The sequence below is a fragment of the Hemiscyllium ocellatum genome, chromosome 1 (genome assembly GCF_020745735.1).
Source record: "Hemiscyllium ocellatum isolate sHemOce1 chromosome 1, sHemOce1.pat.X.cur, whole genome shotgun sequence".
Classification (NCBI taxonomy): domain Eukaryota; kingdom Metazoa; phylum Chordata; class Chondrichthyes; order Orectolobiformes; family Hemiscylliidae; genus Hemiscyllium; species Hemiscyllium ocellatum.
In genome coordinates, this window is record NC_083401.1 from 3,450,093 (window position 1) to 3,473,256 (window position 23,164).

Sequence of the window (23,164 nt, forward strand, 5' to 3'; positions counted from 1 at the left end):
CCATACATGTAGTGGGTGGTAACCCCATATGTAATGGTGTTATCATGTCAACACCTCAGACACATCTTGCAATGATTGCCAAGACAAGGTTGTATGGTGTTTTGCTCGATGTTGTCCTAAGTGCTGGGCAATTGGTCTGTTTAAGGTTCTTTAAAGGCGAGAAGAGAAGACATGGAGAAGTTCTTGGTGAGGTGCTCATCCTCATCGAAAATGTGTTGCAGACTGGGAAGAACATGCATAGTTTCTCCGCTCATGGGAAGTACTAGACAACGAAGGGTACCCTGTTGGTCACATTCAGTGTCTGTCTCCTGAGGAGGTCATTACAGTTTCTCTCTGTGGCATGTTCGAACTGGCGGTCATGAATTCAGCATGGTATCCTGTTTTTATGAGGGCGTCATTCAGCACCTTCAGGTGTCTGTCACATTTCTCTTCATCTGAACAGATCATGTGTGTGCTCAGGGCTTGTCCATAGGGACGGCTGTTTTAATATATTTCGGGTGGAAGCTGGAGAAATGTAGCATTGTGAGGTTATCCGTGGGTTTGTGGTAGAGTGAGGTGCTGAGGTGTCCATCCTTGATGAAGATGCATGTGTCCAAGAGTGAGGCAGATACTAGGGGGTAATCCATGGTGAATTTGATGGTGGGATGAAACTTGTTGATATCACTATGTAGTTGTTTCAGTGACTCCTCGCCATGGGTCCAGGGGAAGAAAATATCATCAATATATGTGGTGTATAGTGTTGGTTGGAGGTCCTGCGTAGAGAAGAAGTCTTGTTCGAACCTGTACATGAAGATGTTGGCATATTGGGGTGAAAATGTGGTCCCCATGGCTACTCCATGTGTAAATGTGATGCCCATGGCTATTCCATGTGTAAATGTGGTCCCCATGGCTACTCCATGTGTAAATGTGATCCCCATGGCTATTCCATGTGTAAATGTGATCCCCATGGCTATTCCATGTGTAAATGTGATGCCCATGGCTATTCCATGTGTAAATGTGGTCCCCATGGCTACTCCATGTGTAAATGTGATGCCCATGGCTATTCCATGTGTAAATGTGGTCCCCATGGCTACTCCATGTGTAAATGTGATGCCCATGGCTATTCCATGTGTAAATGTGATCCCCATGGCTATTCCATGTGTAAATGTGATGCCCATGGCTATTCCATGTGTAAATGTGATCCCCATGGCTATTCCATGTATCTGGTGGTGACGTCAATGTTGATGCCGTATGGTTGGAGGGTCCCAAGGCAGAAGATGAGGCACTCTTCCTTCAAGTGGCAAGTGGCGTTGATTTGGTGGTGCAGGGAGCCCAGGATTTGCATGTCCTTAGGGGAGTGTGGGGGGAGTAGAAGTGGTCGGCTACAGGGTGGGGAAGTTGTTTGGTGTGTATGTCCCAGAGGTATGACCTGAACCGCATCATGAGTTGGCTCTGGGACTGATTGAGAATAACGGAGGCATATAATGAGGTGGGTGGGTGTATTGGAAAATCTTTGCTGGATTAGAAATGATCCTTTAGGCGCAGGAAACCGCTCCTCACACTCCCGTAAGGATCATCTCCCCCTCACACTCCCGTAAGGATCATCTCCCCCTCACACTCCCGTAAGGATCAACTCCCTCTCACACTCCCGTAAGGATCATCTCCCCCTCACACTCCCGTAAGGATCAACTCCCCCTCACACTCCCGTAAGGATCATCTCCCCCTCACACTCCCGTAAGGATCAACTCCCCCTCACACTCCCTTAAGGATCATCTCCCCCTCACACTCCCGTAAGGATCAACACCCCTCACACTCCCGTAAGGATCAACTCCCCCTCACACTCCCGTAAGGATCATCTCCCCCTCACACTCCCGTAAGGATCATCTCCCCCTCACACTCCCGTAAGGATCAACACCCCCTCACATCCCCGTAAGGATCATCTCCCCCTCACACCCCCGTAAGGATCATCTCCCCCTCACACTCCCGTAAGGATCAACTCCCCCTCACACTCCCGTAAGGATCATCTCCCCCTCACACTCCCGTAAGGATCAACACCCCCTCACACTCCCGTAAGGATCATCTCCCCCTCACACTCCCGTAAGGATCAACTCCCCCTCACACTCCCGTAAGGATCATCTCCCCCTCACACTCCCGTAAGGATCATCTCCCTCTCACACTCCCGTAAGGATCAACACCCCCCCAAACTCCCGTAAGGATCATCTCCCCCTCACACTACCGTAAGGATCATCTCCCCCTCACACTCCCGTAAGGATCAACACCCCCTCACACCCCCGTAAGGATCATCTCCCCCTCACACTCCCGTAAGGATCATCTCCCCCTTACACTCCCGTAAGGATCATCTCCCCCTCACACTCCCGTAAGGATCAACTCCCCCTCACACTCCCGTAAGGATCAACTCCCCCTCACGCTCCCGTAAGGATCAACACCCCCTCACACTCCCGTAAGGATCATCTCCCCCTCACACTCCCGTAAGGATCAACACCCCCTCACACTCCCGTAAGGATCATCCCCCTCTCACACTCCCGTAAGGATCATCTCCCTCTCACACTCCCGTAAGGATCAACTCCCCCTCACACTCCCGTAAGGATCATCTCCCCCTCACACTCCCGTAAGGATCAACACCCCCTCACACTCCCGTAAGGATCAACACCCCCTCACACTCCCGTAAGGATCATCTCCCCCTCACACTCCCGTAAGGATCAACACCCCCTCACACTCCCGTAAGGATCAACTCCCCCTCACACTCCCGTAAGGATCAACTCCCCCTCACACTCCCGTAAGGATCATCTCCCCCTCACACTCCCGTAAGGATGAACACCCCCTCACACTCCCGTAAGGATCATCTCCCCCTCACACTCCCGTAAGGATCATCTCCCCCTCACACTCCCGTAAGGATCAACTCCCTCTCACACCCCAGTAAGGATCAACTCCCCCTCACACTCCCGTAAGGATCATCTCCCCCTCACACTCCCGTAAGGATCATCTCCCCCTCACACCCCCGTAAGGATCAACTCCCCCTCACACTCCCGTAAGGATCATCTCCCCCTCACACTCCCGTAAGGATCAACTCCCCCTCACACTCCCGTAAGGATCAACTCCCCCTCACACTCCCGTAAGGATCATCTCCCCCTCACACTCCCTTAAGGATCATCTCCCCCTCACACTCCCGTAAGGATCAACTCCCCCTCACACTCCCATAAGGATCATCACCCCCTCACACCCCCGTAAGGATCATCTCCCTCTCACACTCCCGTAAGGATCATCTCCCCCTCACACCCCCGTAAGGATCATCTCCCCCTCACACTCCCGTAAGGATCATCTCCCCCTCACACTCCCGTAAGGATCATCTCCCTCTCACACTCCCGTAAGGATCAACACCCCCTCACACTCCCGTAAGGATCATCTCCCCCTCACACTCCCGTAAGGATCATCTCCCCCTCACACTCCCGTAAGGATCATCACCCCCTCACACTCCCGTAAGGATCATCTCCCCCTCACACCCCCGTAAGGATCATCTCCCCCTCACACTCCCGTAAGGATCATCTCCCTCTCACACTCCAGTAAGGATCATCTCCCCCTCACACTCCCGTAAGGATCATCTCCCCCTCACACTCCCGTAAGGATCATCTCCCCCTCACACCCCCGTAAGGATCAACACCCCCTCACACTCCCGTAAGGATCATGTCCCCCTCACACTCCCGTAAGGATCATCTCCCTCTCACACCCCCGTAAGGATCAACTCCCCCTCACACTCCCGTAAGGATCATCTCCCCCTCACACTCCCGTAAGGATCAACTCCCCCTCACACTCCCGTAAGGATCATCTCCCCCTCACACCCCCGTAAGGATCATCTCCCTCTCACACTCCTGTAAGGATCATCTCCCTCTCACACTCCCGTAAGGATCATCACCCCCTCACACCCCCGTAAGGATCATCTCCCCCTCACACTCCCGTAAGGATCATCTCCCCCTCACACTCCCGTAAGGATCATCTCCCCCTCACACTCCCGTAAGGAAACATCTCTGGTCTGAATGCACCATCCCACCCCACCTCGTTGAAGACTAAAACCGCAATACCCAGAGGTGCACCTCACCCTATCATTGTGAACAGTGTGGGATAACCTGTTGTTCAACTACTTGTGATTAAACAAAATAAATGAAAACGTTACAATTTATTTATCTCAGTATAACAGTGAACAATGTAGTCTCTTGTAATTACAGCCAGGATGTGTGTCTTCTGGAATGTTCTGTACCTCTTCTGTTGATTCTTCTGTCTGGAACGCCTTCTGCATTGTTGGTACCATTATTATTTCGATGGTATTTTCTCTCAGACATAAGTGTCTGTGAGAGCCAGCGATTCTGTCTTGAGAGAGAGCTCCGGGCTATTATCTCTGGCACATGGCAGTTTGTTCTGGGGTCTTTGTCCAACTGCCCGTCCCTTTTATACCCTTGCTGACATGTCAATATTTCTTACAATAGGATTGGTTCTGTGCTATTAAAGCCATCAGATTTAAACTTAATAGATTTTTGGTATCTAAGTGCCTGATTCAAATTGATTGGTCAATTCAAAAACTGAGGTGAAAGTGAGGAATGCAGATGCTGGCGAGTCAGAATGAAAAAGTGTGGTGCTGGAAAAGCACAGCAGATCAGGCAGCATCCTGGGAGCAGGAAAATCGATATTTCCTTGGATCATGTACATGATAAATGTTGGTTCCTTGAGGAACTCCGGCTCAGAGTCGATGAGGAGGATTCTGAGCTACAAACATTGCGACACATCAGGGAGGGGGACAGATACCTGGATGCTGTGTTTCAGGAGACAGTCACACCCCTTAGACAAACTAACACAAATATGGCAAGTGGTCAGGGACAGGAGGATGTGGCTGTGATTGAGGCAGGTAGAGGGATCCAGGGGTACAGTTGCAGGAGCCTCAGCCCCTGTCCTGGTCCAACAGGTTCAAGAGTTTTGCTCTCTGTGTGGACGGGAATGGGGACTGCAGGGACGATCAGCTGACTGATTGCAGGGAGCCATTCAAGGGAGGGGAGAGTAGGGAAATGTTGTTGTAATTGGGGATAGTATAGTTACAGGCATAGACACTGTTCTCTGTGACCAGGATTGAGAATCCCACAGGTTGTGTTGCCTGCCTGGTGCTTGGGTTCAGGATATCTCATCTGGGCTGCAGAGGACATTGGAATAGGAGGGTAAAGATCCAGTGGTGGTGGTCCATGTAGGTCCCAACAACACCGATAAAACTGGAGCAGACGGTCTGTAAAGGAGTATGAACAGCTCGGGGCTAAATTAAAAAAACCAGAACCAAAAAGGGAATAATCTCGGGATTACTACCTGAACCCTGACCTAATTGGCACAGGCTCAATAAGGTTAGCCCCTAGCCGTTCATCCTCCTTTAGCAGACATGCCTCAAAGACTGACGTGGGAGAAATGGGTTTGAATTCATGGCACATTGGCATCAGTACTGGGGAAGGAGGGACCTGTTCCAATGTTCCATCTGAGCATTGCTGGGACCAGAGTCTGAGGGAATCACATAACTGGAGCTGGAGACAGGGCTTGAACCTAAATATTAGGGGAAAGGCTTCAGTTATAAGGGAAATCAGAAAACCCAAAATAAGGGAGGAGGTGTAGAATTCTGGAGAGGTTATGAAAATCTCCAGCAAAAATACAAATAGGACAGAGCATATGGAAAGAGTTAGCAATCAAACTTCAAGCATCTTCAACCACTCCCTGCAGTCCCTGCCTGTTTCAAGAGGCCGACATCATCCCTGTGCCTAAGTCAGCTCATGCAGCATGACTCAATGACTCCCGCCCAGTGGCCCTAACCTCAGTGGGCATGAAGTGCTTTGAAAGGCTGGTCATGGCATTAATCAACTTTAGCCTCCCCACTAGTCTTGACCCACTCTAATTTGCCTACTGGACCAACAGATCCATGTCAGATGTGATATCACTTGCCCTTCACGCCTCCCCAGAACATCTTGCCACCAAGAACAGCTACGTAAGAATCCCACTCATTGAGTACAGTTCAGCCTTCAACACTATTATCCCCTTGAGACTGATTACTAAGCTTAGTGATCTCGGACTAAGCCCCACTCTCTGTAACAGGATCCTCAGTTTCCTGACCCACAGGCCACAATCAGTGAAGACTGGGGACAATATTTCATCGTCACTAACACCCAACATTGGAGCCCCCCCAGGGGTGTGTACTCAGCCCCCTACTGTACCCACTGTATACCCATGACTGTGTCGCCAAATACCAGACTAATGTCATTTACAACTTCACTGATGACATCACCAGAGTCGGTCAGATTGTGAAAGTGGAGATTTGAGGCAGCCCAGGGAATCCCTTGCGGACTCAGACCTGTAAAGGCTCTCTCTTGGTTCGTCCCAGTCGTCTGGAATAAAAACCTCTTACAGACAGTTTAGTTTAATCTTATTCCCCCCCTGTATTTACTAATGGTATCACTGTTACAACATAACACTGATACCTATTGGCATAAACTAACTGAGTTCTAACAGCTAGGAGAGTAGGGTACCAGCTCCTCAAGTGCTCCGCCAGGCTACTCATGCACTGCTACAAAGTGGCTTCCTTTATACAAAAGTTTACAAAAACATCGCAGCTTCTTAATTAAACAGAGAACATTGAAAGAGAATAATTCATAAAGAAGAGAAGCTAATTGACAGATCCGTGTCCTCTTGACTAATCACTCCAACCATAGAGTGACCATAATTCAGTTACATTTAGTTTAGCGATGGAAAGGGATAGGCACATGCCACAGGTCAAGAGTTATCGATGGGACATGGGCAATTATAATGTGATTAGGCAGGAATTAGGATGCATAGAATGGGGGAGCAAAATGCAGGGGATGGGGATAATGGAAATGTGGAGCTGGTTTCAGGAACAGATATTGCGTGTCCTTGATAGGTCTGTCCCTGTCAGGCAGGGAGGAAGTGATAAGGTAAGGGAACCGTGGTTTACTACAGAAATTGGATCTCTTGTTAAGCAGAAGGAGGAGGCTTGTGTGTTGATGAGACAAGATGGTACAGACGAGGTGATGGAGAGTTACAGATCAGCGAGGAAGGATTTAAAGAGATTTAAGAAGAGCAAAGAGAGGACACGAGCAGCCTTTAGCAAATAGAATAAAGGAGAACCCAAAAACTTTCTATAGGTATGTGAGGAATAAAAGGATGATTAGGGTAGGAATAGGGTCAATCAAAGACAGATGGGATTTATCCGAGGATTCTCTGAGAAGCTAGGGAGGAGATAGCAGAGCATTTGGCTTTGATCTTTAAGAAGTCATTGTCGACAGATTTAGTATCTGAGGACTGGAGGATTGTAAATGCAGTACCCTTGTTCAAGAAGGGCAGCAGAGATGTCCCAGGTAATTATAGACCAGTGAGCCTTACGCCTGTTGTAGGAAACATTTTGAGAAGGATTGAGAGATAGGATTTATAATCATCTCGCAAGCAACAATTTGATTTCAGATCGTCAACATGGATTTGTCAAGGGAAGGTTTTGTCTCCCAAACCTCATTGAGATTTTTGAGAAGGTGACCAAGCATGTAGATGAGGGGAGGGCAGTTGATGTGGTATACATGGACTTCAGTAAAGCCTTTGATAAGGTTCCACATGGTAGGCTGTTGGAGAAAATGCAGAGGCATGGGATTGAGGGTGATTTAGCAGTTTGGATTAGAAACTGGCTTTCTGAAAGAAGGCAGCGAGTGGTGGTTGATGGAAAATATTCAGCCTGGAGTCCGGTTACTAGTGGTGTGACACAAGGATCTGTTTTGGGACCACTGCTGTTTGTCATTTTTATAAATGACTTAGACGTAGGCATAGGTGGATGGATTAGTAAATTTGCAGATGATACTAAAGTCGGATAAACTGCAGAATTGGGCTGAGAGGTGGCAAATGGAGTTCAATGCAGCTAAATGTGAGGTGATGCACTTTGGGAAGAATAACAGGAAGGCAGAGTACTGGGTCAGTGGAAAGATTCTTGGTAGTGTGAATGTGCAGAGGGATCTTGGAGTCCATGTACATAGATCCCTGAAAGTTGCCACCCGGGGGATAGTGCTGTTAAGAAGGCATACGGTGTGTTAGGTTTTATTGATAGAAGGATTGAGTTCCGGAGCTGCAATATCGTGCTGCAACTATACAAAATGCTTGTGCGGCCTCACTTGGAATATTGTGTCCAGTTCTGGTCGCCATATTTTGGGAAGGATTTGGAAGCATTGGAAAAGGTGCAGAGGAGATTTACCAGGATGTTGCCTGGTCTGGAGGGAAGGCCTTATGAGGAAAGGCTGAGAGACTTGGGTCTGTTCTCATTGGAGAGAAGAAGGCTAAGAGGGGATTTGATAGAGACATACAAGATGATCAGAGGATTAGATAGGGTGGACAGTGAGTCTTTTTCCTAGGATGGTGACGTCAGCTTGTACGAGGGAACATAACTACAAATTGAGGGGTGATAGATTTAAGACAGATGTCAGAGGCAGGTTCTTTACTCAGAGAGTAATAAGGGTGTGGAATGCCCGACCTGCCAATGTAGTTAACTCAGCCACATGAGGGAGATTTAAACAATCCTTGGATAAGCACATGGATGATGATGGGATAGTGTAGGGAGACGGCTGAGAATAGTTGACAGTTTGGTGCACATTGAGGACCGAAGGGCCTGTCCTGTGCTGTATTGTTCTGTGTTCTCTGTTCTATGATCTACAGTGCCTAAGCCATTCATCAGGTGGGAAGCTGAGTTAGGCGCCTGCTAGTGAGATAAACTATCGTAAAGAGGTACCAGTCTGAGCAAATCTGGAACGTTCATAAGGTAACCTTGCACAGCTCGCATGTCAGATACAATTGTTTTACAAAATGGCTTCTTAGCAAGGAGGACAAACTTTTGACAATAAAATGGCTTTCTATCACATTGTGCCATTATCTCCTCAATGTTCTAAGCTCAGAGCAGATTCCTGCTTTTAAACACTGAATCATTCTGTACCTGAGGCTGTGATGTTACTGTAAGGTTGCATTTAAACTGATTCATTAGTCTTTGAATTAAACATTCTTTCTTTTCAGGGTTGTGATTCAAATTCAAATGAAACATTAGATCTGACTATTAGAATTGACAGTGGGGCGGCTGCAGAGCGGTCTGTAAGAACCACAAGTTAAAGCTTCATCAACATTTACCTTTTACAGAGTAACCAGTAATAGCTACTCAACATCATTATAAAGTCCCAAAATGCAATTAAATTCAATCCATAGCAGATAAGCACGAGGAGTTAATTTTCTACTGGCTCCAACAGCCTCCGCACTAAAATAGTCTCTCTCTCTCTCTAGTGTCCTTTGGAACTCTCAAGTCAGGGTTTTGTCACAGCAAAGATTTTCTTTTTCCTCTCCGTGTCTGCCCCGCTTGCAAGGGGTAATAAGAATCCATGATAAAATATTAGATTAAAAATAGTGATGGAAAAGGATAGAGCAGATCTAAAAGTTGAAGTTCTAAATTGGAGAAAGGCCAATTTTGACAGAATTAGACAAGAACTTTCGAAAGCTGATTGGGGGCAGATATTCGCAGGTAAAGGGACGGCTGGAAAATGGGAAGCCTTCAGAAATGAGATAACAAGAATCCAGAGAAAGTATATTCCTGTCAGGGTGAAAGGGAAGGCTGGTAGGTATAGGGAATGCTGGATGACTAAAGAAATTGAGGGTTTGGTTAAGAAAAAGAAGGAAGTTTATGTCAGGTATAGACAGGACAGATCGAGTGAATCCTTAGAAGAGTATAAAGGAAGTAGGAGTATACTTAAGAGGGAAATCAGGAGGGCAAAAAGGGGACATGAGATAACTTTGGCAAATCGTATTAAGGAGAATCCAAAGAGTTTTTACAAATATATTAAGGACAAAAGGGTAACTAGGGAGAGAATAGGGCCCCTCAAAGATCAGCAAGGTGGCCTTTGTGTGGAGCCGCAGAAAATGGGGGACATACTAAATGAATATTTTGCATCAGTATTTACTGTGGAAAAGATATGGAAGATATAGACTGTAGGGAAATAGATAGTGACATCTTGCAAAATGTCCAGATTACAGAGGAGGAAGTGCTGGATGTCTTGAAATGTTAAAGGTGGATAAATCCCTAGGACCTGATCAGGTGTACCCGAGAACTCTGGGGGAAGCTAGAGAAGTGATTGCTGGCCTCTTGCTGAGATATTTGTATCATCGATAGTCACAGGTGAGGTGCCGGAAGACTGGAGGTTGGCAAACTGGTGCCACTGTTTAAGAAGGGCGATAAAGACAAGCCAGGGAACTATAGACCGGTGAGCCTGACCTCGGTGGTGGGCAAGTTGTTGGAGGGAATCCTGAGGGACAGGATGTACATGTATTTGGAAAGGCAAGGACTGATTTGGGATAGTCAACATGGCTTTGTGCGTGGGAAATCATGTCTCACAAACTTGATTGAGTTTTTTGAAGAAGTAAGAAAGAGGATTGATGAGGGCAGAGCAGTAGATGTGATCTATACAGATTTCAATAAGGCGTTCAACAAGGGTCCCCATGGGAGACTGGTTAACAAGGTTAGATCTCATGGAATACAGGGAGAACTAGCCATTTGGATACAGAACTGGCTCAAAGGTAGAAGACAGAGGGTAGTGGTGGAGGGTTGTTTTTCAGACTGGAGGCCTGTGACCAGTGGAGTGCCACAAGGATCGGTGCTGGGTCCTCGACTTTTTGTCATTTACATAAATGGTTTGGATGCGAGCATAAGAGGTACAGTTAGTCAGTTTGCAGATGACACTGAAATTGGAGGTGTAGTGGACAGCGAAGAGGGTTACCTCAGATTACAACAGGATCTGGACCAGATGGGCCAATGGGCTGAGAAGTGGCAGATGGAGTTTAATTTCGATAAATGCGAGGTGCTGCATTTTGGGAAAGCAAATCTTAGCAGGACTTTACTAAGATTACTTACAGTGTGGAAACATAGAACAGTACAGCACAGAACAGGCCCTTCAGCCCACGATGTTGTGCCGACCATTGATCCTCATATATGCACCCTCACATTTCTGTGATCATATGCATGTCCATGAGTCTCTTAAATGTCCCCAATGACCTTGCTTCCACAACTGCTGCTGGCAACGCATTCCATGGTCTCACAACTCTCTGTGTAAAGAACCCACCTCTGACATCCCCTCGATACTTTCTGCCAACCAGCTTAAAACTATGACCCCTCATGTTAGCCATTTCTGCCCTGGGAAATATTCTCTGGCTATTGACTCTATCTATGCCTCTCATTATCTTGTATACCTCATTAGATTAGATTCCTTACAGTGTGGAAACAGGCTCTTCGGCCCAACAAGTCCATACCGACCCGCCAAAGGGCAACTCACCCAGACCCATTCCCCTACATTTACCCCTTCACCTAACACTACGGGCAATTTACCATGACCAATTCACCTAACCTGCACATTTTTGGACTGTAGGAGGAATCCGGAGCACCCGGAGGAAACCCATGCAGACACGGGGAGAATGTGCAAACTCCACACAGACAGTCGCCTGAAGCGGGAATTGAACCCGGGTCTTTGGCGTTGTGAGGCAGAAGTGCTAACCACTGTGCCACTGTGCAGTAATGTCCTAGGGAGTGTTGCTGAACAAGGAGACCTTGGAGTGCAGGTTCATAGCTCTTTGAAAGTGGAGTCGCAGGTAGATAGGATAGGTATGCTTTCCTTTATTGGTCAGAATATTGAGTACAGGGGTTGGGAGGTCATTGGTTAGGCCACTGTTGGAATATTGTGTGCAATTCTGGTCTCCTTCCTATCGGTAGGAAGTTGTGAAACTTGAAAGAGTTCAGAAAAGATTACAAGGATGTTGCCAGGGTTGGAGGGAGAGGCTGAACAGGCTGGGGCCTTTTTCCCTGGAGCGTCGGAGGCTGAGGGGTGACCTTATAGAGGTTTACAAAATTATGAGGGGCATAGATAGGATAAATAGACAAAGTCTTTTCCCTGGGTCGGGGAGTCCAGAACTAGAGGGCATAGGTTTAGGGTGAGAGGGGAAAGATATAAAAGAGACCTAAGGGGCAACTTTTTCACACAGAGGTATGTGTATGTAATGAACTGCCAGAGGAAGTGGTGGAGGCTGGTACAATTGCAACATTTAAGAGGCATTTGGATGGGTATATGAATAGGAAGGGTTTGGAGGGATATGGGCCGGGTGCTGGCAGGTGGACCTAGATTGGGTTGGAATATCTGGTCGGCATGGACGGGTTGGGCTGAAGGGTCTATTTCCATGCTGTACATCTCTATGACTCTATATGCATGTCCTGCAGTCTCTGCAAACCGTCTTTCTTGAACAGGTCACTTCTACCCCAAAAGAGATTGTGAAACAGCAATGGTGGGAGTTTCTGGCAGTATTTCAGGAGACCCAGCAGAGATTCATCCCCAGGATAAAGAAGCACAGGACAGGGAGGATGAAGCAACCGTGACTAACTCGGGAAGGCAAGGATAGCATTAAAACAGAAGAGAAAGCATTTAATGTGGCAAAGGGCAGTGGGAAACCAGAGGATTGGGAAGCTTACAAAGACCAACAATGGGCAACAAGGAAAGAACTAAGGAGAGAGAAGGTTATATATGAGTGTAAGCTAGCCAGTAATATCAAGGAAGACTGTGAGAGTTCCTTTCGATGTATAAAGGGCAAAAAGAGAGGCAAATGTGGACATTGGGCTGCAGGAAGATGATGCTGGAGAGATAGTAGAAGGGAACAAGGAAGTGGTTTAGGAACTGAATAATTACTTTGTGTCAGTTTTCACATTGGAGTACATGAGTAATATCCTAAAAGTGCAAAACAGTCAGGGGGCAGAGCTGGGTATGGTGGCCATCATCAAGGAGAAGGTGTGAGAAAAACTGAATGGCCTGAAGGTGGATAAAGCACCTTGTCCAGATGGACTACACCCCAGCGTTGTACAGGAGAAGTGTGATAACATAGGGTAGAGTCAGCATGGTTTTATCAAGGGGAAGCCATGCCTGACAGATCTGCTCGCATCCTTTGAGGAAGTAACAAGCAGGTTAGACCAAGGAGAGCCAATGGATGCTATCTACCTGGACTTCAAGAAGGCGTTTGACGAGGTGCCACATAAGAGGCTACAGAGTAAGATAAGGGTCCGTGGTGTTAGACGCAAGATGCGAGCATGGATAGAAGCCTGACTGTCTGGCAGGAAGCAGAGAGTGGGATAAAAGAGTCCTTCTCAGGATGGCAGCTGGTGACAAGTGGTGTTCACCAAGGCTCAGTGTTGGGACCAGAGCTTTTCATTTTATACATTCACGGTCTAGATGAAGAAACTGTGGGAATTCTGGCTAAGTTTACAGGTGGTACAAAGATAAGTAGAGGGACAGGTAGCATTGAGGAGGTGGGGAGGCTGCAGAAGGATTTGGATAGGTTAGGAGAGTGGGCAAGGAAGGAAATGGAGTACAACGTGGGAAAATGGGAGGTCATGCACTTTGGCAGGGAAAATAGAGGCATGGACTATTTTCTAAATGGGGAGAAAATTCAGAAGTCTGAAGTACAAAGGAACTAGTCCAGGGAGTTCTAGTCTAGGATACTCTCAAGGTAAGCTTGCAGATTGAGTCGGTAGTTGGGAAGGCAAATGAAATGTTGGTATTAATTTTGAGAAAACTTGAATACAAAAGCAGGGAGATGTAGGTCTGAGGCTGTGTAAGGCTCTGGTCAGACCACGTTTGGAGTATTGTGTGCAGTTGTGTCTCAGGAAGGATGTCCTGGCCTGGAATGTGATCAGAGGAGGGTCACGACAATGGAATGAAAAGCTGAACATATGTGGAACAGTTGAGAAGTCTGGGTGTACAGTGGATGGAGTTTAGAAGGATGAGGGGGATCTAATGAAACATACACAATACTGAATGGCCTGGACAGAGTAGATGTTGGGAAGATGTTTCCATTGGTAGGAGAGACTAGGACCCGAGGGCACAGCCTGAGTGTAAAGGGAAGAGCTTTTAGAGCAAAGATAAGAAGAAACATCTTCAGCCAGGGGGTGGTGAATCTGTGGACATCATTGCCACAAAAGGCTGTGGAGGTCAGGTCACTGAGTATATGTAAGATAGAGACAGGTTCCTTAGTATCAAGGTAATCAGGAGTTTCAGGGAGAAAGTGGGAGAATGAGGTTGAGAAACGTCTCAGCCATGATTGAATGGTGGACCAGATTCGATGGGCTGAATGGTCTTATTTCTGCTCCTTTGTCTTCTGGTCTTATGGTTTTGGGCAGAAGCCCTTCATCAGGAATATAGAGGGCAAGGGGGATGAATAGGGGGTATATGAATGCCTTGGGGGGGACATATGTGGGAGGGTGAAAGTTAGCTTTAGGGGAAGGGTAATTCTGAAGGGTCTGTGGGGGCTGATGGAATGGATAGGTCGGAAGGAAAATGGACAGGTAGGACATGTCAAGCAGGTGGTGCTGAGTTGGTGGGTGGGACCTGGGATGAGGTGTCAGGTGGGGAGATTTGGAAACTAGTGAAATCGATGTTGATGCTGTGTGATTGCAGGGTTTTAAGGTGGAAGATGGCTGAGGGCAGATTGGCAGGTGCTTGGATTGGGCAGTGGAGGAAGCCCAGGGCTTGCGTGTTGTTTTGGTAAAACCTGCTGTTTGGCCTGCTACCAGGACAGCCTTTCAGCACCCTCCACATACTGGCAAACCTTCATACCCCTTTCACAGGCAGCTGCTTTCAGTCTCAAAGCACAGAGCAAAAAAACACCTTTTAAAGGGACCCCACAAAGCTTTCCCCATTTCACAATTTTACACACACCAAATTCTAACTTTCTGTCTCCCAATCTACAATTGGTCTACAACACACTAATTTGCTCAAATAGTTTATTTTTTGTCTCTTTATTACCCTTTTAATCCTGTTTAGCTGAATTCTGAATGTATCTGTCATCGGGGTGATGAATATGTATTCGTTTGCATGATAATGAACTGAATTGAGTGGAATTTATTGTCATGTGAACCGAGACACAGTGACAAGCTTTGTCTTGTGAGCAATACAGGCAGATGACAGAGATAAGTAGCACAGATCAGTAAATAATAGGTAAACAGCGGCAAAAACAAAAACACAGGGACAAGGACAAATATTAAGAGTTTGTGAGTCCATTCAACATTCTAGTAACAGTATGGTGGAAACTGTTACAAAAACATCTGGGTGGGATGGATCTTTGAGAATGCTGGCGGCCTTTCCTTGACAGTGGGCCTGGTAGATGGATTCTATAGATGGGAGGTTGGCCTTTGTGATTGTCCAGGCCGAGTTCACCACTCTCTGTAACCGTCTCCGATCTTGAATGGTACAGGTGCCGTATCAGGTAGTGATACACCCAGACAGAATGCTCTCAGTGGTGCACCTATAAATGTTGGCAAGGGTATTCACCGTCATTCCAAATTTCCTCAGCTGCCTGAGGAAGAAGTGACGTTGTTGGGCCTTTGTAACCAGTGCATCCACATGAAGAGTCCAAGAAAGCTTGTTGTAGATGACCACTCCCAGGAGCTTGACACTCTCTACTCATTCCACCTCTGTGCTGTTAATGTGTAGGGGGGTGGAGGGGGCACATGAGTAACATCCCGCCGAAAGGCAGTAATGAGATCCTTGGGTTTGCCGGCATTGCGAGCTGAGAGCTAGGCCGTTCTCAATTTTTCCAGGCCTTCCACTCCCGTCTGTTTCGTCGTCATCTGAGATTCGACCGACTCTGGTGATGTCATCAGTGAAGTTGTAAATGACATTAGTCTGGTATTTGGCGACACAGTCATGGGTATACAGTGGGTACAGTAGGGGGCTGAGTACACACCCCTGGGGGGCTCCAATGTTGAGTGTTAGTGAGGATGAAATATTGTCCCCAGTCTTCACAGATTGTGGCCTGTGGGTCAGGAAACTGAGGATCCAGTTACAGAGAGTGGGGCTTAGTCCGAGATCACTAAGTTTAGTAATCAGTCTCGAGGGGATAATAGTGCTGAAGGCTGAACTGTACTCAATGAGTGGGATTCTTACGTAGCTGTTCTTGTTGGCAAGATGTTCTGGGGAGGCGTGAAGGGCAAGTGATATCACATCTGACATGGATCTGTTGGTCCGTTAGACAAATTGGAGTGGGTCAAGACTAGTGAGGAGGCTAGAGTTGATTAATGCCATGACCAGCCTTTCAAAGCACTTCATGCCCACTGAGGTTAGGGCCACTGGGCGGGAGTCATTGAGACATGCTGCATGAGCTGAGCTGACCTAGGCCCAGGGATGATGTTGGCCCTCTTGAAAGATAGAACACAGAAAAGTACAGCATAGAACAGGCTGTTTGGCCCCTGATGTTGTGCCGAGACTTATTCCTAATCTAAAATAAAATAACCTAACCTATGCACCCCCCAATTCAACCGTGCCCAGGTCCAGCAGTCGCTTAAATGTCCCCAGTGACTCTGCTTCCACCACCACCACTGGCAATTCCACACATTCACAACTCTCTGTGTAAAGAACCTACCTCTGACGTCTCCTTTATACCTTCCTCCAAATATCTTCAAACTGTGACCCCTCATACCCGTCAATCCTGCCCTGGGGAAAAGTCTCTGGCTATTGACTCTATCTATTCCACTCATTACCTTGTACACCTCGATCAGGTCTCCTCTCTTCCTCCTTCTCTCCAGAGAGAAAAGCCTGAGCTTATTCAGCCTTTCGTCATAAGGCAAGCCCTCCAGTCCAGGCAGCATCCTGGTAAACCTTCTTTGCACCCTCTCCAAAGCCTCTGTATCTTTCCTACAGTAGGGCGACCAGAACTGGACACAATATTCCAAGTGTGGTCTCACCAGGGACTTGTAGAGCTGCAGCAAAACCTCGCGGCTCTTAAACTCGATCCCCCTGTTAACGAAAGCCAAAACACCAGATGCTTTCTTAACAGCCCTATCCACTTGGGTGGCAACTTTGAGGGATCTATGTACTTGCACACCCAGATCCCTCTGTCCCTCCACACTGCCAAGAATCCTGTCTTTAATCCTATATTCAGCATTCGAGTTGGACCTTCCAAAATGCATCACTTCACATTTATCCAGGTTGAACTCCATCAGCCATTTCTCAGCCCAGCTCTGCATCCTGTCTATGTCACGCTGCAGTAGCCCTCGATACTATCGACGACATCTCCAACCTTTGTGTCATCTGCAAATTTACTAACCCACCCCTCAACCTCCTCATCCAAGTCATTTATAAAAACTACAAAGAGCAGAGGCCCAAGAACCGAGCCCTGCGGGACCCCACTCAACACTGACCTCCAGGCAGAAGACTTTCCATCTACAACCACTCTCTGCCTTCTGTCAGCCAGCCAATTCTGAATCCAGATAGCCAAATCTCCCTGTATCCCATACTTCCTGACTTTATGAATGAGCCTACCATGGGGAACCCTATCAAATGCCTTGCTGAAATCCATATCCACCACATCCACTGCTGGACCGTCATCGACCTGTCTTGTCACCTCCTCAAAGAACTCAGTAAGATTTGTGAGGCATGACCTGCCCCTCACAAAGCCGTGCTGACTGCCTTTAATCACACGATGCTTTGCCAAATAGTCATAAATCCTATCCCTCAGAATTCTTTCCAAAACTTTGCTGACCACAGACACAAGACTGACTGGTCTGTAATTGTCAGGGATTTCCCTATTACCCTTCTTGAAAAGAGAAACAACATTTGCCTCCTTCTAATACTCCGGTATGACTCCCGTGGAGAGTGAGGAGGCAAATATCCTCGCTAGCGGCTTAGCAACCTCCTTTCTCGCTTCCCGGAGCAGCCTGGGATAAATCTGGTCTGGCCCTGGGGGCTTATCAATCTTAATATTTTCCAAAATTTCCAGCACATCAACTTCATCAATCTTGATCTGGTCAAGACTGTATCCCAGCTCCTCTATGTTCTCATTTACAACAAAGTCCCTTTCCTTGGTGAAAACCAAAGCAAAAGACTAAAAAAAAACCTGATCTGCTCAGACTCCACGCACAAGTTCCCTCCGCTATCCCTGATCTGCCCTACCTTTTCCCTGATCATTCTCTTATTCCTCACATATGAGTAAAATGCCTTTGGGATCTCCCTAATCCTTCTTGCCAAGCCTTTCTCGTGCCCCCTCCTGGCTCTCCTCAGTCCAATTCTGAGCTCCTTTCTAGCTAGCCTGTAAACCTCTAAAGGCTGCTCGTGTCCTCTCTTTGCTCTTCTTATCTCTCTCTTTAAATCCTTCCTCGCTGATCTGTAACTCTCCATCGCCTCGTCTGTACCATCTTGTCTCATCAACACATGAGCCTCCTTCTTCTGCTTAACAAGAGATCCAATTTCTGTAGTAAACCACGGTTCCCTTACCTTATCACTTCCTCCCTGCCTGACAGGGACAGACCTATCAAGGACACACAATATCTGTTCCTGAAACCAGCTCCACATTTCCATTATCCCCATCCCCTGCATTTTGCTCCCCCACTCTATGCATCCTAATTCCTGCCTAATCACATTATCATTGCCCATGTCCCATCGATAACTCTTGACCTGTGGCATGTACCTATCCCTTTCCATCGCTAAACTAAATGTAACTGAATTATGGTCACTCTCTCCAAAGTGTTCACCTACAACTAAACCAAACACCTGGCCTGGGTCATTCCCAAGCACCAGATCCAGTGTGGCCTCCCCTCTTGTCGGCCCTTCGACACACTGTGTCAGGAAACCCTCCTGTACACATTGGACAAAAACTGATCCATCCGACATACTGGAGTTATAGCATTTCCAGTCAACGTTGGGGAAGTTAATGTCCCCCCATAATGACCACCCTGTTCCTCTCACTCCTACCCAGAATAATTTTGCCGATCCTCTCTTCCACCTCCCTGGAACTCTGCGGAGGCCAATAAAAAACCTCTCCTCTCCTGTTTCTAACCTCAGCCATACTCCCTCAGTAGACAAGTCCTCATCAAAAGATCTTTCAGCCACCGTTATACTATCCCTGACTAACAAGGCCCTCTTTTACTGCCTTGCCTGTTCTTAATGAAAGATCTAAACCCTGCAGCATCCATCCCTCACCCTGCTCTATCCATGTCTCCGAAATGGCCACAACATCGAAGTCCCAGGTGCAAGCTCGCTTACCTTCAAACCACTTCGCTGTCTGCCAGCACATTCCTGTGACCCTGAAATCCTGTCCCTGTCCTCCCTACTCTCATCCTCCTGTGCACTACAGCTCCACCTCCAGTTCCCAGCCCCCTGCTGAGCTAGTTTAAACCCACCCGAATAGCACCAGCACATTTCCCACCCGGGATATTAGTACCCCTTTGGTTTAAGTGAATACTGTCCTGTTTGTACAAGTCCCACCTTCCCCAGAATGAGTCCCAATTATCCAAGTACCTGAAACCCTCCCTCCTGCACCATCCTTACAGCCATGTGTTCAGCTGGTATCTCTCCCTATTCCTTACCTCGCTATCTCGTGGCACAGGTTACAATCCAGAGATGACAACTCTGTTCTAGCTCTCAGCTTCCACCCTAGCTCCCTGAAATCCTGCCTTACATCCCTATCCCTTTGTCTACCTATGTCGTTGGTACCTACATGGACAACGATTTGGGGCTGGTCACCCTCTCCCTTCAGGATCCCAAAGATACGACCCGAGACATCACAGACCCTGGCAGCTGGGAGGCAACACACCAACCATGAGTCTCTTTCATTCCCAACAAACCTTCTACCTGAGCTTCCCAATGACAGGGTCATTCCAGCTGTGTTGTGTGATTTTTAACTTTGTCCTTCTGTAATAATGCTGGTGATCGAGGGATGTGTGATGATGGGGCTACTGTGTGGAGTTATTCTGACCAGTAAAACATCACCAATTTTTGTCTCCCTTTAGTACATATACCTGGGGAGTAGTAAGGACGCTGTCGTGCAGAGAATGATTAATGTTGTCAATGCCGTCAATATGGTGAGTGAGGAGGGAGACTGTCTCCACATGGATGACAGGTTAAACGTCTGTTACTTTGTGAAAAACTCCTTCAAACATTTATTGCTGGAGTTTGAATTCTCAAGGTGAAACCGATCACATTTCCAATATGGTTATTTCTCTCAATGGAGGAACGATAAGGCTGTGCCAGACCACACTTTACTCTCTCAGACAGAACTCACTTTACTCTCTCACACAGACCACCCTTTACTCTCTCAGCCTGGCCACGCTTTACTCTCTCAGACAGAATATACTTTACTCCCTCAGCCAGACCACACTTTACTCTCTCACACAGACCACCCTTTACTCTCTCAGACAGAATATACTTTATTCCCTCAGCCAGACCACACTTTACTCTCTCAGACAGACCACCCTTTACTCTCTCAGACAGACCACACTTTACTTTCTCACACAGACCTCACTTTACTCTCTCACACAGACCTCACTTTACTCTCTCACACAGACCTCACTTTACTCCCTCAGCCTGGCCACGCTTTACTCTCTCAGACAGAATATACTTTACTCCCTCAGCCAGACCTCACTTTACTCTGTCACACAGACCTCACTTTACTCTCTCACACAGACCACCCTTTACTCTCTCAGACAGACCTCACTTTACTCTCTCAGACAGACCTCACTTTACTCTCTCAGACAGACCACACTTTACTCTCTCACACAGACCACACTTTACTCTCTCAGACAGACCTCACTTTACTCTCTCAGACAGACCACCCTTTACTCTCTCAGACAGACCTCACTTTACTCTCTCAGACAGACCTCACTTTACTCTCTCACACAGACCACCCTTTACTCTCTCAGACAGACCTCACTTTACTCTCTCAGACAGACCTCACTTTACTCTCTCACACAGACCACCCTTTACTCTCTCAGACAGACCACCCTTTACTCTCTCAGACAGACCACCCTTTACTCTCTCACACAGACCACACTTTACTCTCTCAGACAGACCACCCTTTACTCTCTCACACAGACCTCACTTTACTCTCTCACACAGACCTCACTTTACTCTCTCACACAGACCACCCTTTACTCTCTCACACAGACCACCCTTTACTCTCTCACACAGACCACCCTTTACTCTCTCAGACAGACCTCACTTTACTCTCTCAGACAGACCTCACTTTACTCTCTCACACAGACCACCCTTTACTCTCTCACACAGACCACACCCTTCTCCCTCAGACAGGGCCCCCACATCGAGCACATTCTTACATTGAGTTCCTTCTGCTACCGTCTTCCCATGACTTCATCTATCTATATCCCTGTGTAATTTTATGTTATTGTCTATGCTGACCACACTGCCGCCTTAGCGATATGACTCTGTATGCCACTACCAAAGTTATTAAGTGTCCTGTGAATAATTAAGGCCCTGACATAGATTCCTGTGGGTCACAACTTGGTCACTGCTGCCACTTGAAGGATCAGCCCATTAACCAATCTCCTGACAACAACCACTCAAATGCTTTCCCATTCCACTCAGTAATTTGAATAGATTAGAATCAACCATGACTCTGTCGAGATCCTGTCCCCGTGTGGAGATCCTGTCGCTGTGTGTGTGGGGGCCCTGTCCCTGTGTGTGTGGGGGCCCTGTCCCTGTGTGTGTGGGGGCCCTGTCCCTGTGTGTGTGTGGGTCCTGTCCCTGTGTGTGTGTGAGGGCCCTGTCCCTGTGTGTGTGTGGGGGCCCTGTCCCTGTGTGTGTGTGGGGGCCCTGTCCCTGTGTGTGTGTGGGGGCCCTGTCCCTGTGTGTGTGTGAGGGTCCTGTCCCTGTGTGTGTGTGTGGGCCCTGTCCCTGTCCCTGTGTGTGTGGGCCCTGTCCCTGTCCCTGTGTGTGTGGGCCCTGTCCCTGTCCCTGTGTGTGAGGGTCCTGTCCCTGTGTGTGTGTGGGCCCTGTCCCCGTGTGTGTGTGGGCCCTGTCCCCGTCCCTGTGTGTGAGGGTCCTGTCCCCGTCCCTGTGTGTGAGGGTCCTGTCCCTGTGTGTGTGTGAGGGTCCTGTCCCTGTGTGTGTGTGAGGGTCCTGTCCCTGTCCCTGTGTGTGTGTGAGGGCCCTGTCCCTGTGTGTGTGGGGGCCCTGTCCCTGTGTGTGTGTGGGGGCCCTGTCCCTGTGTGTGTGTGGGGGCCCTGTCCCTGTGTGTGTGGGGGCCCTGTCCCTGTGTGTGGGGGGGCCTGTCCCTGTGTGTGGGGGGGCCCTGTCCCTGTGTGTGTGTGTGGGCTCTGTCCCTGTGTGTGTGTGAGGGTCCTGTCTCTGTCCCTGTGTGTGTGTGAGGGCCCTGTCCCTGTGTGTATGGGGGCCCTGTCCCTGTGTGAGTGAGGGTCCTGTCCCTGTCCCTGTGTGTGTGTGTGTGGGCTCTGTCCCTGTGTGTGTGAGGGTCCTGTCCCTGTCCCTGTGTGTGTGTGAGGGCCCTGTCCCTGTGTGTGTGAGGGTCCCGTCCCTGTCCCTGTGTGTGTGTGAGTCCTGTCCCTGTCCCTGTGTGTGTGTGTGAGGGCCCTGTCCCAGTGTGTGTGAGGGCCCTGTCCCAGTGTGTGTGTGGGGGCCCTGTCCCAGTGTGTGTGTGGGGGCCCTGTCCCAGTGTGTGTGTGGGGGCCCTGTCCCTGTGTGTGTGAGGGTCCTGTCCCTGTCCCTGTGTGTGTGAGGGCCCTGTCCCAGTGTGTGTGTGGGGGCCCTGTCCCAGTGTGTGTGTGGGGGCCCTGTCCCAGTGTGTGTGTGAGGGCCCTGTCCCTGTGTGTGTGAGGGTCCTGTCCCTGTCCCTGTGTGTGTGAGGGCCCTGTCCCTGTGTGTGTGGGGGCCCTGTCCCCGTGTATGTGTGGGCCCTGTCCCCGTGTATGTGTGGGCCCTGTCCCTGTGAGTGAGGGTCCTGTCCCTGTCCCTGTGTGTGGGCCCTGTCCCCGTGTGTGTGTGGGCCCTGTCCCCGTCCCTGTGTGTGAGGGTCCTGTCCCCGTCCCTGTGTGTGAGGGTCTTGTCCCCGTCCCTGTGTGTGAGGGTCTTGTCCCTGTCCCTGTGTGTGAGGGTCCTGTCCCTGTGTGTGTGTGAGGGTCCTGTCCCTGTGTGTGTGTGAGGGTCCTGTTGCTGTGTGTGTGAGGGTCCTGTCCCCGTGTGTGTGAGGGTCCTGTCCCCGTGTGTGTGTGGGCCCTGTCCCCGTGTGTGTGAGGGTCCGGTCCCCGTGTGTGTGGGGGCTCTGTGCCTGTCCCTGTGTGTGTGTG

At 48.6% G+C, this 23,164-nt stretch overlaps 1 protein-coding gene across 1 annotated transcript in view; it reads left to right on the forward strand.

Moving 5' to 3' along the window:
- LOC132817376 (disintegrin and metalloproteinase domain-containing protein 12-like) overlaps nt 1-23,164 on the forward strand; it is a 183,893-nt gene that overhangs the window by 63,649 nt on the left and 97,080 nt on the right. Inside the window, exon 8 of the mRNA XM_060827794.1 lies at nt 19,856-19,927. Coding sequence (XP_060683777.1) covers nt 19,856-19,927 — 72 coding nt within the window. The remainder of the gene's footprint in view (nt 1-19,855; nt 19,928-23,164) is intronic.